General features: G+C 29.2%; 1 protein-coding gene across 1 annotated transcript in view; it reads left to right on the plus strand.

The window, feature by feature from the left end:
• The window catches only part of LOC136988244 (integrin alpha-9-like), a 42,390-nt gene that overhangs the window by 15,113 nt on the left and 8,397 nt on the right, over nt 1–18,880 (plus strand). Inside the window, exons 8-20 of the mRNA XM_067286100.1 lie at nt 1,929–2,017; nt 6,603–6,674; nt 8,716–8,859; nt 8,932–9,037; nt 10,790–10,881; nt 10,958–11,048; nt 12,423–12,468; nt 12,564–12,727; nt 12,801–12,949; nt 14,638–14,769; nt 14,913–14,986; nt 15,264–15,486; nt 15,570–15,733. Of these exons, the coding sequence (XP_067142201.1) occupies nt 1,929–2,017; nt 6,603–6,674; nt 8,716–8,859; nt 8,932–9,037; nt 10,790–10,881; nt 10,958–11,048; nt 12,423–12,468; nt 12,564–12,727; nt 12,801–12,949; nt 14,638–14,769; nt 14,913–14,986; nt 15,264–15,486; nt 15,570–15,733 (1,546 nt within the window). The remainder of the gene's footprint in view (nt 1–1,928; nt 2,018–6,602; nt 6,675–8,715; nt 8,860–8,931; nt 9,038–10,789; nt 10,882–10,957; nt 11,049–12,422; nt 12,469–12,563; nt 12,728–12,800; nt 12,950–14,637; nt 14,770–14,912; nt 14,987–15,263; nt 15,487–15,569; nt 15,734–18,880) is intronic.

An 18,880-nucleotide genomic window follows, 5' to 3' on the forward strand; every position in this document is an offset into this window, starting at 1 on the left:
TCGAAATACTTTTTGTTTTATAAGAGTCTACAGTCTACTCTAACCCCGTGCCTGGCTAGGGAAAGAGATTTGGTCCCCTTTTCTGTTTGCTGCACAAAATCTATCTTTCCGCTGTCTCTCATAACTTTGAAGGTTAAAAACTGAAAAAAGTAACATTAAAGGCAGACAAACTGTTAAACACGTTAAACAATGAAAAATGTATTATACACAAAACGAAATTAAATAAACGTTTACAAACGTTTATTTAGTTTACAAGATTGTTTTCAATTTTTTTTAATAACAACTTTAAATAACTTAATTTTATTCGCAGTAGTTTTAAATAAAAGTTATTTTCGATAACAGCTGAAAGAAGTTTTAATAAAACTTCTTTCAGCTGTTGCTACCGCTACAGATACCGTTTGTCAGCAGAATTCTCAATGCCACCTCATGTAATTGGAACTTTAATCTCGAAATTGTTTGCTTTTAAAAATTGTGAAGTTTCTAACTGAAAATTGATGTTTTCCGAAGTAAACTGTTTATAAATTTAATTTATTCAAAGAGTTTTTTTTCCTGTCAATGTCACTAATATTTTCATCAATAAGAATTGATTGCAAATCCGTACAATGTTTTCTTAATTCGTTCAAATCGCCTATTTTAGTTAAATTAAAATTTTATTTATAAGTTTTTATTTAGATAGAGTTAGATAACCTAACAAATAGGATTTAACAATTTGGAGGGATTATCACACTAAGGCCGACAGAAGGAAGGACCAGATCTTTCACAAAAAGGTTAGTCTTTAATAATCACATTTCAAATTTAGGTAAGGATGCATTTCGGGTACAAGGACCCCTCATCAGCTTACAAAAGATTTTTGGTAAAAGATCTGGTCCGTCCTTCTGTTGGCCTTGGTGTGATAATCCCTCCAAATTGTTAAATCCTATTTGTTAGGTTATCTAACTCTATCTAATTTATAGTCGTGGGCTAAAAGCGTCGTTTATTATTAAAGGTTTTATTTGTTCAGATCTTTCTTGAAGAGATGTGAGTAAAATGATATTGAATAACTTTTATCGTTGTTCTAAATTTTGTTTCTCATCAACAGCAAAGACGGTGTTTTCAGTTTCCTAATTAAATAATTTTGTTTTTACAAACTATTCATTTTTCTGCAAATATCGGCTCCGTTTCTAAAAGTTTTGCTAATTCTTAGGCTTGTGTCAAAGCATTTTCAAGTCCTTAAGTACAGTATTGTGTAAGGTTAAGGTATTCCGTACATGATTTTAATAAACAAACCAGCAAGACAAAAGAGAATAACAGCAAGAAATCAGAACATTCTAGAAACTTCTACAAAGTATAAATTAAAATTAAAATTAAAATATATAAATATAACAGGTGACTGTCACAGACATTTCAGTCAATAGAAGATAATAAATTATTTAACGTTTCTTCAATATTTGCATCTTTTCGGAACGGAAAGAATTATAGCAATTACATGACATTCAGAAGTATTTATTTATGGAAGTAGTGGCTCTAAGCCCAAAGTGCCAGACTTAATTTTGGCGCCCCCCCAGTCAGCCCGCCCTTAATTCGGCACTGATTACACTTAGGTTTTGAGTTTTATTTTAAAATTATTATATTATGATGTGTAGCGTACTATGTTACGGCCCTCCTAATATTGCAAACATATGTATGTAGCCCGAGAAAAAGGAAGGGGTTGAGTATGACTGGCCTAGATAGATCAGATTATATGCAAATTCTTGTTAGATTGATAAGAAAATTATAAGTATTTTCCAAAAATTACTGTTTTTTTTTTTTTTTTTTTTTTTTTAGCGTAAGCATTAGCCTAAATAGAAGAAGATATAATCTATAATTTTGATTTACAGTTGTGTTTAATTATAAATATTAGCCTATTTATAGTTTCGTAATAATGATTTTTTTTATAAACTTCATGACAGGTTATTCTCTTACATCTGGAAGATTCTTCAATACAACTGAAATATATGTTGCATCTGGCGCTCCAAGAGCAGAAAATGGTTATGGATGTGTAAGTAATATTTAATTAATATTCATTGTCAAATATTTAAAGACATTTCAAATGCAAGCTATTCAGGTATATTTCCTAAAATATAAACATTAGTAGAATGGCAAAGTTTAAAATTTAATTATGTAAAAGTTTTTATAACAGAAAGAGTATAAGCCGCAGTGGTGTATACCGCTCAAAAATTGTTAGAACAAAGTAAATCCTTTGAATTACCCTTACCACTGTATTATACCCTCACACATAAGGGAGCAGCGGCTAATTGCAATTTAAAACTGACATTTAACCGGTACCCTTTTTAAATTGTGTTTTAAACACGAATAACCAGGAATGTGGAGTCGGAGAAAAAATACTCGATTCCCGACTCCCGATTCCTTTTACTAAAGCACCACGGGTGGGTTAGTAATTTGTTTAATAGAAATAAAGTTGGCTGTAATAGGCTTTTTGATAAATATAGTATTTTTATTTATTACATACGAAAATATAATATTTAATAATAATAATTGAATTTTAGGTAAATATTGACTTTGAATCGTTTTTAAATTTTAACCATTTTATATAAAAATATTAACTTGGAACACTTTTCAATTTTGGGCCTTTTTGGCATTGCATATGCACAATACATATCTAACAATATGATTTTTTCCTTATAAAAAATTAAAGGACTTTATTAAATTTTTATTATTTTATATATGTCAATACATTAATATTTAACACTATACATAATGATATTAATACTGAGGTAAAAAAATTTAACACAAAAAAAATTGAACGGAATTTTATCAAGGAAAATTTGTTTCAAACAAAGACTATCCTCCATTTTGGCCTCTTTCAAGTTAGCGCGCAAGTGAGATTTGATTAAACGCTGAGCTGAAAATAATCCTTCAACATTGACTTGGGTAGGAGGCAGCGCAGTAACAACATAAGCTGCATTATGTATTATTAAAAAAGTCAAAACTAACGGTTTTTACGTTTTTAAATATTTTAAACGTCAACGCGACATAAGAAGTCTGGAGTCGATAAGTTTTCCGACTCCCGACTCCGACTCAACATCCATGCAAATCACCCACGGGTTATTTATATGAGAATCGTGTATTTGTATTTAAACAGGGCCACCCGTTCATATAGGCCAGTGTTTCCCAACGTGGGGCCCACGCCCCACAGAGGGGCAATTCGATTGTTAAGGGGGGCAATTCGAAATTGCACTTGTCCAGAGTTAAAGTTAACCATATAGCCGCTGTACGCCATATTTATTGAAAATATTGATTTTAGTTAGTTTTAGTTTTCTTTGTTCTTCGTTTCCCTTTCCTTCTAGAACTTTCCTTTATAACCCTTTTCCCTTGGGTAGGATTAACAATTCTGGGAACCACCGAGAACAAAGAGATGACCGAGGCCCTTAGGCTAGTGAAAGAGGAGAAAGGACATTCTTTGCCCAGACCTCGAGGTGGACAGACACGAGTTGTGGTGTTTCAGATCGCGTTTGGCAACGACTGGAAAGTGCAAGAGACTTTGATGAAAGGATCGGGTTTTCTCGTGGTCACCATAAAACAGTGTGGCAATTAAGTGCAAGAAAAACTTCAACGAAAACGACAAGAGATCTTCCAAAAGAGTTCAACGTATATGTGGGGGGGGGACATAAGAATTTTAGAAAGACTTAGGTGGGGCATAGCACAAAAAAGGCTATTGGGAAACACTGATATAGGCGAACTAGGCGATGGCCTAGGGCAGGGATGGCGAACCTTTTTGAGTCCGCGTGCCATATTGTAAGCGTACTTAGCTTTAAAGATGTTAATGCGTGCCAAAGTCTTGGACTTCGAATAAGTGTAAAAAATCTGATTGAAAAAAGGATGATCAGGTGATAAACAGAAAGAATGATTGAAAAGGACAGAAATCATGTGATACATTACGTGCCAGATTATTTCTCTTACGTGCTACTTTGGGTACGCGTGCCATAGGTTCGCCACCCCTGGCCTAGGGCGCTTGAATTCGGGGGGCGGCATGGCGAAAGTACATGCATAAATTACAATAAATAATGAAAAAATAAATGTTTTTTTATCACAATCCTGTACTATGCTGTTTTATTACGTATTTGAATAAAAATTAGATACCGTATTTTACATTGGTGTTTTATATTGTTTGATTTTTTTTTAATGGGGCGACGTCAAAGTCATTTGCCTAGGGCGCTGAGTTTGCTCTGGCCGGCATTGTACTTAATAAAGAATTAAATTTATTCACTGATCTAATATTTATTTTTGTTTACTGAAGGTAATAAGATTGTAGAATTATCACTGTGCATTGGATATAATGAACTTAAACAATTAATACAGGTATCTCTAGCTTAACGCGCGAAATTAATTGCGGCAAACCCTTTGTATACGCGGCAAAAGTTTTAATTAACGCGGCTTTAACAGCTGTTTTTGTTCAACATAGATATATTTTTCTCGGTAAATAAGTTGTTAGGAATTTGCTATTTTCGTTTATTAAAATAAAAATATTTGTTAATAACCGAAAATTTGTTCTAGCGAGTATTGGTTGTTCTGTCTAGGTACCACTGTCTTTGATTAACGCGATTTTGATATATGCTGTAGCATCGAGGGGTTAATTAACAATGTTAATCAAGGAATACCTGTATGCTATTTGAAAGGTAGATGATAACAGTCTGTATAAAGTAATGTCATACTCTGCATTTAATAATATCGAATGAATGGAATGGATTTTAATAATATATGAGTAGTATTTATAATTTGGCTATTATTTTATAAAATAAAATATTGAATAAAAATTATATATAAACAAATTGTATTTATTTACATTGTTCGTTATTAGGATTACCCTAAGTTCCAAAACAGAAATCGGGACATTATGAGGTAGCACGGTGGTAAAATTTGATGGATATCCAGCGTTAAATAGGCAGTTGCTACAATGAAAAATAATTGAATAATCCTAATTAAACTAATTTTAACGAATTATCAATTATCGAAACTCTTTTGAACCAATCGTACTTGTTTTACTTAAATATTTTAACCAAGTTTTTGTTAGAATACCCGGCTGCTCCCATTATGGAATTTTTTTTTTTTTTTAACTCTTTCCGCCCTGTGGGCACTAAGAGGGCCTCTTTTAGTAGGCCCATTATGGGTTCGGCCAGGCCCACAATGGGGCGACCGGGTGGTGAGGGACGGGGCCCGACATATCCGAACGGACCACCCCCCGAAAAATTCCTGGGGATTATTCGACCTGTTCGGATTCGATCCCGGGTCCCCCAGAGCGGTAGGCTGCCACCTTTACCGCTCGGCCATCCGGCCGTCCCCATTATGGACATGGACGAACCGATGATGGATATGATTAATAATAAAGATCTTCTTAGTCTCATAGAGCGGAAAGAGCCAAAAAGATAAATAAATAATAATAACTGACTGGACTATGGCCAGACGTTGCCATTGGTCCATCGATTGCACGAAACCATCGATGGTTTTGCATTGCACTGCGCACCACACAAGGCCAACAGGACACAACACTTTCACCACAGATTACTAAAAGCAGATGCTTGTGAAGATATAATCTTGTACGAGACCTGAAGATATTCATCGTCTACAATTCTTATTTGACTGTTTTTAATATAAATCGGAATATTTTCGAGTAGAAATGGACAAATTAAGACATTCCGAGATTGAATTTCCATTCGAGGTGCCTAGTCTTGAGTTATGTGAGTAGAGACATGTTGAGACTATCAAGACTATCACATGGCACTAACTCATTCAATGAAAGCAATCACTGAATGGGTTCGTGACACCTGAACTCCCAACATATTCTTATTATTGCTCACATAACAAAAGCATGTCATGCAACATTGAATATTGGTTCTATCTTCTAGTTATATTTGAAAGATAGTTCCTTAAGTGACTGCCTGATGAATGATGACCACCTTTGAAAAAGTCAAAAAAAAAAAAAAAAAAAAACATTAGCTAGAGTTTAATTAAAATGTTGGAGTTTTTAAAGTCTATGCTGATTTATATAAGATTATTGGTCACTTCTGTAAATGAATATTTGTTTAAAAAACAATACTACATTATTTTAATTTGTACAAAACTGTTGTACTTTACAGTATTATACATTATTAAAAATTCAATAATAATGTCTTAGCATAGTTGGTTATAAAGGATTAATAAAATCCTGATAAGGAAATGTTTGTTTGGTTAGTTATGGCAATGCAACACTTGGGCGATCTTCCTAGGGGGGATGCCTTCCGGGAGGTCTTTTTAAGGGAAACTGGCCCCTATTTAGGTGTTACAGACATGGAGAAAACCCAGAAAACTCCACGACGTGGCCAGCCCGTCCGAGCGAGGCGCAAACTGACGACCGAACTCCCAGTGTCCACTCAAGTGCGGCCACTGGTAGACCGATAAGGATATGAAGATTTATTACAATGTACCAATAAGACAATACAGTACTTAGAAAAAATTACATGATATTTTGTCAATTACAGTCCAATGAATTTTATTAATAGAAATAAAAAAATTGCTTTATAAAATAATTTGTCTCTGAATTTTAAAAAATTGCTTTTATCTGATAAATAATAATTTCTTTTTTACAGGTTTATATTTTTGAACCTATTAATTACAAGAATCAAGAACTTGTTCTTCGAAAAAAGATATCAGGACATAAGGTAAAAATGTAATATAGTACAATGTCAAATTTATTAAGTATGAATATAAAATGCACATTAGAGTATATCTCAGTCCATCTATACATGCCCAGTTTAGCAACATGTATATCAATCCATTTATAACACGTTGCTAAACCACAATGAATATTTTTTCCTCAGTATTTTTGGTAAGAGTAATATCATTGAAATAATATACACTTTACAGATTTATTATTCATAATTCATATTCAAATATCGATTATGTGAAATGAAATTTCTAGACTAACAATATTTAAGACTATCAATATTTAATATTGATAACCAATAAGGAAACATGAAATAAATTTGTTGATAAATACTTATATAAATTAGAAAAGATTTCTTATAAAATTTTAAATAGAAAGAAGTGAAAACAACTTCTACATGACTTGTTAATTTTGTTGTATATAAAAAAATCTACTGATCTTCCTTTTTCTCTTCTTGACTTATAAAACAAATGAAAAAATATATAACTAGTTTACAAAGTTTAAAAATAACTCTGTACATTATTATTTTATAGATATTGCTTTCTAAATAACAATTCTTATTACAAATCATTTACAAACCAAAAATATCCTTAAAGTTAAAACAGCCAAAATTTTAAGTAGCCGATGTGGGACGAATTAGAATTTCTAAGTAGAAAATGTGAGCCTTCTGGCACACTTTAAAAATACACTAACAAAGTTAACCAGAATATAGAGTACTTGAAAATAGTAATACTTAGATAGTTTTAGTATAAATAAAATTAGAAATTACATATCAAATTAGAAAAACACATCTATTCAAAAGTTACATAACAATTTTATAGAGAGGTACATTTAAAAATAACATCAGTACTTTTAAGTCAAATGAATTTGTATGGTACAGCTTGGCTAAAATGGCCCTTGCATCCATAAAAGTTACCAACCAATTAACCAAATGGATTTATTTTGCCGTCATAAAATTCTTGCACACATCAATGTAAAAGTCATGCAACATCCCTCTTAAATTTGAACATAAGCATAGTATTTACTGTATCCATCTTCATTATTGTTTCTAATGTTTAAATGTACTTCATTAAACTCAATAATAATCAGGTAATAAAACCTGAAATTATTAATTTGAAAACTTTTAATGTTTACATCATAGATAACTGTGACTAACTGATAGCTTCATCAATCAAACCACTTTTTATATTTGAAATTTGCCTGCAACAATGTATTAAATAAAAACACAACTCCAATTTCTGAAAATAATAACAAAACTTTGTTGTATTGGAGTTCTGAGGTCCAATAAAACAATGTATTAAATCAACTGAAGTTGTCCCCAGTTGGCACCATGAGTAACCAGTACAGTTATATCTAAATTAATAGTTCTGGAAGCAAAGATTGGACAGAGATCCAGGTAACATAACTGACACAACTGTCAAGAAGAGGAACTTGGGATTTTTTCCCAGGCCTGGAGAAAATGTAGAGCTTGTAGTGGTTTCTACTCCTATAAAATTAATGTTATTTTTACTAACAAAATAACAACAGAAAATAAAATCTTTAAGACTGCTTTTTGTTAATAAAGAAATATTTTATGTATTTCATTTGTTCAAAAAAACAAGGACCTGCTAAAAGACAAAAACAGGTCCACTAGAGGCAAAAGGGCCGAACTCTATTGCCCTCGTTTGCCTGGGTCCCATACAAACTCTTGATGGCCCTGGCAGAACAACTATTGAAATTTGGGACTCTTGCTCAATTTGGGATGATTGGTTGGTAAACAAAAGTATGATTTGAATTCACAGTTTGGTAAACAATAAACAACACCTTAACAAATTTTGTTACCAAACAGATAAATATTTTAATTTTCTTACTTCATAAATGTGTTATTAATGATCATTTAGATGCTAATAATATTGTTGATAACAGATAATAGATGTTACAGTAGGTCTTAAATGTGAAAAGTAAAATATTTTAATAAATTTTTAGTTATTAATTTAAACTTACCTTTAATTCTTTTGAATTATGCTATATAATAATCAATATTTTATATTTAATAGTTAATAGAATATTTTGGAGCGGCTGTCTTAGCTGTGAATGTTAATAATGATGAATATTCTGATCTTGTTGTTGGTGCACCTTTCTATTCAACATCAAATGGTGGAGATGAAGGAAGAGTTTTTGTTTATCTTAGTGATGGAAATGTAAATATTAAAATAATATATAATTTTGCAAACATTGAATATCAGAAAAAATACTAAATCTTTTTTGTATAGGATTTACTAGAACAAAAAGATATTTTGAAGGGATCAGATAAACCAAATTCAAGATTTGGAACGTCAATTGCTAATTGTGGAGATCTTAATAAAGATGGCTTTTTAGGTATAATTATTATCTTTTTTATATTAAAAAAATAAATTTCAGAGTAAAATAAGATAAATTGAATAAATATAAAAACTATTTTTTAATTGTATTAATGCTAATATACAGTAATGTAAAGCAGATTGCTGTGGTTGGGATATTATAACAATAATATTTTATTTTTGAAGTTTAGTTAAAGAAATAATGTATTCTAACTTGAAAAATTATTACTAATTTTTTTTAAATATTTATTATTTTCTTTTATATGTATTTAATTATTTGTTTATAAATTAGTTCATATTCTGTTCAATATCTGAAGTGTGGAGAAAATGCACCATGATTTGAGTAACATTTAGGTTAATGTTACCTATGGTTCCAAAATGGTGGCTCATCTCTGATTCCAGCAAATAGAAGAAAGGAAACAGTGGGAACACACATTCTAACCTAATCTAACCTAACCTATTCTAATAATTTTGTTGGTAATAATTATGCTAATTTATTAGAATAGGTTAGGTTAGAACGTGCGTTTCCACTGTTTCCTTTCTTCTATTTGCTGGACAAATCAGAGACAGGCCGCCATTTTGGAACCATAGGTAACATTAACCAAAATTATTACTTAAATTTAGTTTTAATATTAACTAATCCAACAGCAATATATAATTTTATTAATTACTATATTCAGCATATAATAAATTAAAATCTTTGTTCATAAATCAAGTAAGTCCGTTCTAAAGGCATTCTATAGTATAATTATATGACACATATTCATTGCAAAGGATATGGGACATAATTTTACTGATATATATATATAGCTGTCAGTACTAGGCAGTGATATAACCAGCATGCTTTAATGACTGCATTTGTGTTTTTTTTTGTGAAGAGGCATTCATTGTTATGCAAACTCCATATTGTCTCACACGATAAGCAAATGTAATACTTTCTAATCCACTTGTACCCAATGAAATACAATAATAACTTTAAGTTTCATTCAATAGTTAAGATGCTTGTGCTATATAATTAATAAATTATTTATTGTCTCAATATCACTGTTAATACTAAGTTTATAATGTAGAATATGAATTCATTGTAGTGTTTAATTTCAAGTGTGGTATACTAGCTGAAATTATTTTTCTTAAAATTTTTTAATGAAAAACCGAATGTAAGTTAATGGGTACATTCCAGTGTGCATTAAACAGTGCATTGGTGAACCATGATATAGAAAAATGTCTTCTGACATTCACTTATGAGTTTATTACTGCAGTGACTGATGCATGTTGCACTCATTGAGCTGTAGATATGGTGACTCTAAGGAAGCAATATGGCCACCATTCTAATTAAATTATTAACATCAATTTTACTATTCATCTGTATTAATCTAAAGTTATTTTGGGAAAATAAATCTGCAAATGTAAATATAGTGCTGTTTAATTCCACCATCTTGTTAGGTTTCCAGAGGTCAAAGTAAAAGACTATTAATTAAACTGTTTACCAGTGCATCATTTATTGCTGAGGCTGATGCTTACTGGAATGTACTCAATGTCATAAAAATTTAAATTAGTCAAAGACAGAGTTTTAAAATTGATTGGATGAACTAAAATGATTTCTGCCTTTTACTTTACCAGAAAGATGATTAATTAAGCACCCTTGACAAAGTAAAATAATAAAGAGAAAAAAGCTGAATTTTTATGTCAGATAAAGTTGCAAAATGGTTAATATATAGCTGAAAACATTGATACAAAAGGAAATATATATATATAAACTTCCTAATTTCAGATATTGCAATTGGTGCTCCATATGAAGATGAAAAAGGAGCAGTCTATATTTATTTTGGTTCAGAAAATGGTGTGAAACCAGATTTTGTACAAGTAAGTTTTTTTATATCAATTTAAAATATAAATCAGTTGTAAATAAATAATTAAATTATATATTCATTTTAAATAGAGAATAGCAGCTAAGGATTTTGGAGTTGAATTATCAGGATTTGGAATAGCAATATCAAAAGGAAAAGACATTGATTCCAATACTTATCCAGGTAAAATACCAACTTTAATATAAATCTAAAAATTTGTTTATAATAATTTTTATAAATCTTTAAAGCTTTGATTTCTATGGTGTTAATGAAGCCACTTAAATGAATATTTCATTACAAAAGCAAGATATGTTCTTAGTTTAATAAAGTAATATAAAAAAGGCTAAAGCAACCTCATAATGTATTTATGTGAATATAAAATGTTTTTGCATGATTATAAAAATTATTTATAGTGATAATTGAATTTAAAAATGATTCACAATATTAAATTCTATTATTTGTAGCTTAATAAAAAAACTAAAATTTATTTGATTAACTCAATGTTATATTACAGATTGTTATTAAGATATTTTAAATACAGTATATGAATTATAGAATTATTTCTTTAAAAATTTCGCACTTAAAAGAAAACTTGGTATCTGAGATTGTTAATACTGTAGATAAATTCAAATATTGATTCTAATTTATATAAAAATAATTCTTTCTGCAATAATTTTTTAAAAAATTTTTCTGAAATTAATCTAAACTGCTAAAGAATTGCATGAAACTTGGTACCATAGTCAAAAATCATTAAATGATAAAAATTTAATTATTCATACTCTGTGTGAATCAGATAATTAATTTTGTTAAATTTTTTAAATCAATTCTATGAAAATTTTAGAGTCAACTATATGTAATTTTTAGAAAACAATAAAAATTCAAATATTTTTGCATACTTTTGAATGGTTTAAGTCTTGTCATCCCCCGAATAAAATATAATATAATGTAACTTCAGTAGAATAAATATGAAGTAATGCATAAGTAGATATATTTGTTATATATTTTGTTGTATTTTTTACATTGTTACATTGTTGTTTAAGCATCAAATTTATCAGTAAGAGCTCCATTATTTTAATGGCACAAAATGATCCAGTGAGTTCTGTGAAATATTTTATTGAAGCATAACCTTATTGATTTGGATAAAGTGTAATACAACGGCTTCCTTCAACTATTTGATTTTCTAGCATTGTCGATGTATGACACATTCGTTAGTAGAAACCCTATTGCAATTTGTCAAGAATGTCCTCAAATTGTCTTGTCACAAGACAAAACAATTTGAGGACATTCTTGAGCCTATACACTTGCAATGAGCCATTTTTCCAAACTGTAGGAGCTTGTGTCAGTCATCTGAAATGAATGATAAAATATAAATTTGTAGCTTCAAATAAACTTAGGGTAATAAACTTTCAAACCATCCTGACTATGTTAATAAAAGAATTGTAGATTTCAAATTGTTTTTTATAGAAATTATGTAAATGGAAAATTTTGTTAAATTGAATTTTTTGAAGCATTATTACACACTTATAAGAAAGCAATGATTATTTTTTAATTTTACAGATATTTTGATTGGAGCATATGATACAGCTAATGCATTACTTTTAAGGTATGCATTTTCTTTTCATTGAAAACCACTTTCAAATTATTTCATTTTTAACTTAAAATAAAAATTAAAGTATATAAAATCCATTATCTATTTAGATCTCATCCTGTTATATCTGTGTATGCAAGAATGGAATTTAACATCAATCATATTTTAATAAATTCTACTTTAACTAAATGTAAAGCTAATCAAAAAGAGGCATCTTGTTTTCATCTTAAATATTGCCTTAAGTATGAAGGAAACCATGCTCCTGAATTAGTTAGTAAGTAAAAATGGATATCTTTAAAAATTTATCTTTAGTTTATAAAATAATAATTATAAAATTGTTTCTGAAGCAATGAAAATAGAATTGGAAGTTGATAAGTATAAAACCTATGTTCCAAGAGGCTATTTTATAGAAGACAAAAATATGCAAAAAATAGAATCCGAGATAACACTTCTGGAAAATACAGAAAATTGCAAGAAGCAAATAGTATATCTTATGGTAAGTAAAATGCTGTCATCTTAATTGTTAGAATACAATGATTCAAGTTGTTAGTGAATGTAATGTCTATCTGCACATCATATTTTGTCATAGCAACTTTGCAGCAAGTTTTCTATTATGTAATAAAAGGTTGATGGCACTTGTTACAGCCCCTTAATCATGGTGATCTTTTTATTCTCCCTTTTTTCTAGCACTGACCTCCTGTTAGACAAGTTGTCTAATCTTTTGTGTAATTTTTGTTCTTTCCTTGTGTAACCAGTTCAATAAGTTTAACCAGTTATATCACAATCTCCTACATGCTTAACAAGTTAATGTTAATATCATATGTAAAGTTTTATTTTCTCTTGGTATAATTAAAAATCACTATATAATCCAGGATTTTTTGACTGTTTGGCTATAACTAGGCACAGGTGTATAAGGCACCAACCTGGACCACAGCAGATGCAAGAGTCACAATAATGTTAATTTTAACAAAAATAAAAAATGCTGCAAATTTTTCTATATAAATATTACAGTAATAAATATCAGGATGATATAAAGTTTACTTGAGGCTAAGTGCAAGAAATCAGAGTTCCCTTACTCTACTACTGTATCTTTAAAAGGAGCTCTGGAAAAGCTCCTTTTAAAGATACAGTACCTCAGGTTCAGCACTGTCAACAGGGGAAGCTGAAAAATTTTTCCTATTCCAGAAGAAAACTTACGGGCCCATAATGGTTCTTACCCCTATAAATTAACCACACAATGGTAAACAGTGTTTTGCTAGAATTAAAAACTCAAAGAAATTTAAGAATCTGTCTTTTATTTGCTTATGAATAAGGCTGGTGCTCCTGTATCTTGGCAACTGTAGGTTCTCCTAATAATAAAACTGACCCTGCTTCTCTTCAGTGCTTAGTGCCAGATTTCCAACAAAGCACAAGTCTAAGGGTCTTGAGTCTTAGATTCTCCAAAATTGGAAAAAATTAAGCAATTTTACCAATGCAATTTTATATCATAATTTATAAATAATTATTTAGCTACAATTAGAGATTATTAGTTTATGACGATGTAAAATTACAGTATTTAGAGAGACCCTTAAGCTTCTGTTCCTATGAGCTCCTGAAAGTCTTAATCCACCTACTATTGCTACCCCTTATCAAGCATCTGTGGCACATGCCCTGCCTGCTTACTAGTTGCACCCATTTAGAAAGCCAAATGGCTTTCAAAACTTGTACAAAACTGATATTATAGTATAGAATAATATTTCTGAATAAAACTGAAGACAGCAAAAACTATAAATGTAAAGAATGTTCCATATTTATCAAATACAATTTACTCATCTAAAAATAATCTATATAATTTGTTATGTATAAATTTGTTAAGTTATAACAATGCAACGTTTGGGCAATTTGCCTAGGGAATGCCTTCCAGGAGGTTTTTTTAAGGGTAACTGGCCTCTATTCAGGCATTACAGATATGAAGAAAACCCTGTAAACTCCATGTGGCCAGCCCATTCTGGTGAGGTGCGAACCCACGACGGAACTCCCAGTGTTCAGGGAACAGAACCACTAGGCCACTTGTGGACCATTATATATAAGAATATATTATTGGTGATACATTTAATGATTAAAAAAATAAATATGATTTTATTATTTACTGTCTTTTTAGTTTAATGTTTTATTTAAATTTTAAAATAAATTTTTATTTGATAGGATGATATTCAAGATTTCATTACTCCAATAAAATTTCAACTGACATATAATTTAAAGGAACCAGAGGTTCCACAGTTTTGCAAAAGCTGTCCTGTCATTGATGCAACTGCAACTAATACTATTACTAAAGAGGTATGTTTTAAATTCTATAGGAAATTTTATACATTAAATGTAAAAAATAAATACACTATCAAAAACTAAATATATATCTTGTCCTGTATTTTTTTAATATTTTACTTTATAAAAATAAAATATTATTATTATTTATTTAATAGGTTATGTTCTGGAATGGTTGTGGGGATGATAATGAATGTTTGAGTGATTTAAAGCTTTCTGTAAAGTATTTGAGGTTTGTATAAAGTTGATATAATATGCAGGTTGATTCACTCAGGACTGAACACTTATTATGTGAAATATCTCTGTATAAAATGAATAGATGACAATGAAACACAGAATGGGTTTTTTATTTCATTACAAAGAAGTCGACCAAGATAAACTTTATATTACATGTTATTCAAATGTGGTTATGCAATAATGAGATATTGAACAAAATGTTCAGTCCCAAGTGAATCACACTGTATTATTTGTATTATATTCGAAATAAATTTTCTAAATTTACTTTTTAGTAAAGTTGAACCATTTGTAATTGGAGAAAATAATATTTTGGAGATGGAAGTAAAGGCAGAAAACTTGGGTGAACCAGCATATAATTCTACGATATTTATAAAATTACCTGAAGATGTTATGATGATCAATCAAGCAGAATGTACAAGTACTTCAGAAGATCAGAATGCAGAAAATTATACTTTATTATGCAATGTTGGGAATCCTCTCACTTTTGATAATCCAGTATTTATTCTTTATCAATAAATTTATATAATATTTTTATATATAAAAGAATAAAATATTTATTATATTTACTTTTTAATTAGAATATCTTTCAATTGAAAATGGATACGTCTAGACTTTCAAAACCAGTTGATAAATTGGTTTTTGAATTTTGGATAGAAACTGCAAGTAAAGAAATTAATCCTTCTGATAACTTCTATACTGTTACAATACCAGTGATATTTGCAGCTGATATTCAAATTAGAGGGTAAGATTTTATTTCCTAAGAATTGAACTGAATTAAAATCATGTAGAGTACAACCTCTATTTAACATTTTCCAATGATTTCAGTTTAAAATTGAAGCAAACTTAAAATAGATATTTTGGGAAATGATGATTAAAAAAAATCAATTTGTGATGAATGAAATTAATATTTACACCAGTGTAGCCACCTTTTCAAAATTGCTGACCTAGACATTTTAAAATTAGGATGTTATACTTAGAAATGAAAAAATTAGGTATTTTTTATTGTGAGTAAAAAATAAATATTTTTGTTATTAGAAGGTAAACATGTACTGTACATAATATATTATTAAAGCAGTGGTTCTTAACCAGTGTTCCTCAAACCTACCTTGATGTTCCAGGAAAGAAAAGATTTTAAAGTTTTTATTCAATTTATTCCCATTGCTATATTTGTAGATAATTTAATGTTTCTATTTTATTCAATATATTAAATTTTATTAGTTTATTGCTTCATTGTTTCCTGAGAATATTAAACATGGAATTGCTTATCAATTTTTGGATGTGTTAATGCTAATGCTACTTGTAATAAAAAGTATGTGAATGGTGTGCCGCAGCCTCAGAAAGGTTGAGAACCACTATATTAAAGTAATACAATAATCACATGTGTCATATCCGAAAATAATTAAAAACAGTCTGATGTCGATATTAATTGCAAAAATAATACGTAAAAGTAATAATAATAACACATACCAACATTAATAATAATAAATTACAAAAGATACATTTTATCTAATACAATATATAATATAAATATGAGGCATGCACAATGTCATTTTATAGCCAAGAACTAAACAATGAGCATGCCAGTTTTAAACCAGTTAGGGACTTGTGTTGGAACAAACCTAATATTTTCCAGAGATATTTGCAAGTTAGAATTTTAAAAGAACATTTTCTGTCACTCTTAACCTAGGGATAAGATAGGGAAAAGTTTTGGTGGGGGTGTGAAGTTAGTCTTTAACTGTTAAAATAAAATACTTGCAAATAGTTTTATAAATTTATTTTGTTTAATCATAGTTTCACAATTTCTATGAAAACCAGCCAAATTAATAATTAATCCAGACCATTAATTTTAAAACTGGATTGTCCGGGTGAAAACACTAATTTACACATAGTAATTTCTTCTATTACTTTTCTAAAATAAAAATTTATTTGTAACATCTTTAAATTCATATTATACTAGGTGATGGAAATGAATGGAATAATAACAACAATAATGTTAATCACAATCAAAATTCAATAGTCAAAGTCATAGCTACAGGAACTAGGAGGTAGGTAAGTTCCCTCAGCTTAGTCAGCAGTGCCCATATGCAGTATATATATATATGTTTTCATTTTCATAAACTTGGATAACTGTTACATTTTTTATACTTGGACTGTAGATAATGGGTCTAGAGCTGGCTAGAAAAGAAAAAAAAATACCACTCTTAATTTTGTTCAGCTTGCCCCTCTAGTTCATCAATGATTTATTCCTGTCTAGCAATAAGTTTTTATTATGCAATTTATTACATTTTGAGTAAATGTATACACATTGTTATATATTAATGTTATATTATCAATTATTGATATTCGTTGTACAGTATTTCAGAATGCAAATGTATAATGTAAATTAGTCTTTAGTCCAGATCCTTTTTAGTTTCAGCAAGCAAAAAAATCAGGGCACAAAAATTACTCAATACTCTTTTATCCTGTGAATGATAAATTGAAATCACATTTGGGTTGTGTGATTAGTTTCTTAAATAGTTTCTTAAAATCAAGTTTAACATAAAATCAAAAAAAGCTAAATTTAAGTCTAAATTCTATAGTTTTTATGGAGCAAGAGAAGTTGGAACAATTAAAAATGAACATAAAATTAGGGTAAAGATTAAATTGAGAAATGTTAAAATGGGAGTCTAATGTATTTGTTTTAATTAATTAATTCTTATTTAAAATCAAAAGCAACTTAACATTTACTTTTAAAATGGTGGTCTAATTGGTAATCTAGTTTATAATGATAAATATTTTTATATAAGTTATTTATTAAGATTTTTACTATAGAGTAGATGCTGCTTATTGTAATCATTGGTAATATTATCAGTCTGGTTAATATTATCAAAGTTTACCTCCAAACACAAGGTACACAGAATATTCTGAACACAGTGAGCTTCTGCAAGTCTTTTATAAGATATTGGTCTTGTTTTAAGTCTTTAATAACAGATGAGGATAATTGTAAAGAAATACTGCGATAATCCGTGATTGGTTTAAACCGCATGTTTGTTTTTTGTTTCGTTTTTATTTTTTGTTTTATTTTTATTTGTTTATGAAATATTGGCATAATTTTGTAAATTACGATAATCCTGTTTATTTTATTTTATTTTTATTTATTTATTGTAATCGTACCGTTAATTTACGTAATATTTGTTCGAATTAATATTTGTTCGAATTTCATATTCGATTTAAAGAAGTAACTGAAGATGGACGCTTAATGCGTTTGAAAACGTTCTTAGGATTAAAGAATTTTTGCTGAAGTTGGAATGGTTGTCTATTTTTATCTTTTATAAGACACTGTGATAGAGAAGTTAGGTAATCTTGTAACATTATCTGGCATGCAATTGGATCACAACCCATTTACATGGCTATGCCTGAATCATAGCTATATGCAAGTTTTGCACTAATTCTATCTGGGTGCATAACTTTTTCATTAATCAGTGAGTGTATAATCATTTATTTTTAAAATTATTAAAAAATCTCACTCAAAAATTGCTAAAAAGTTTTTTGAGATTAAATTTAAAAAATCAGTTTAAAAGCATTCATATTTTTAAGAAATAGTTTACAAGATTTTTAAAAAATATTTTGCATTCCATCAAATATTGAAAATGTAATTCAAAACAATATTATAAACTTTGAAAGAGTTTAACTAAGAATAATCAACTTATTCCAATAAACAATAATCCAACAAAATTCCATTTGATAAATAAACAAACATTTTTAATTGTCTTTAGTGTTCATGATCAGGCAGTGTCAGAACTAACTTTTTGTCTACCCTGTGCAATATTTTATTTTTGGGTCTCTTAATCTTTTGGGGAGGGAAAAATAATAATAAACCAACATCTACAAACCCGATGTACTGTACTGT

This window comes from Centruroides vittatus, unplaced genomic scaffold (assembly GCF_030686945.1).
Source record: "Centruroides vittatus isolate TY-2023 unplaced genomic scaffold, ASM3068694v2 scaffold_324, whole genome shotgun sequence".
Taxonomy (NCBI): Eukaryota; Metazoa; Arthropoda; class Arachnida; order Scorpiones; family Buthidae; genus Centruroides; species Centruroides vittatus.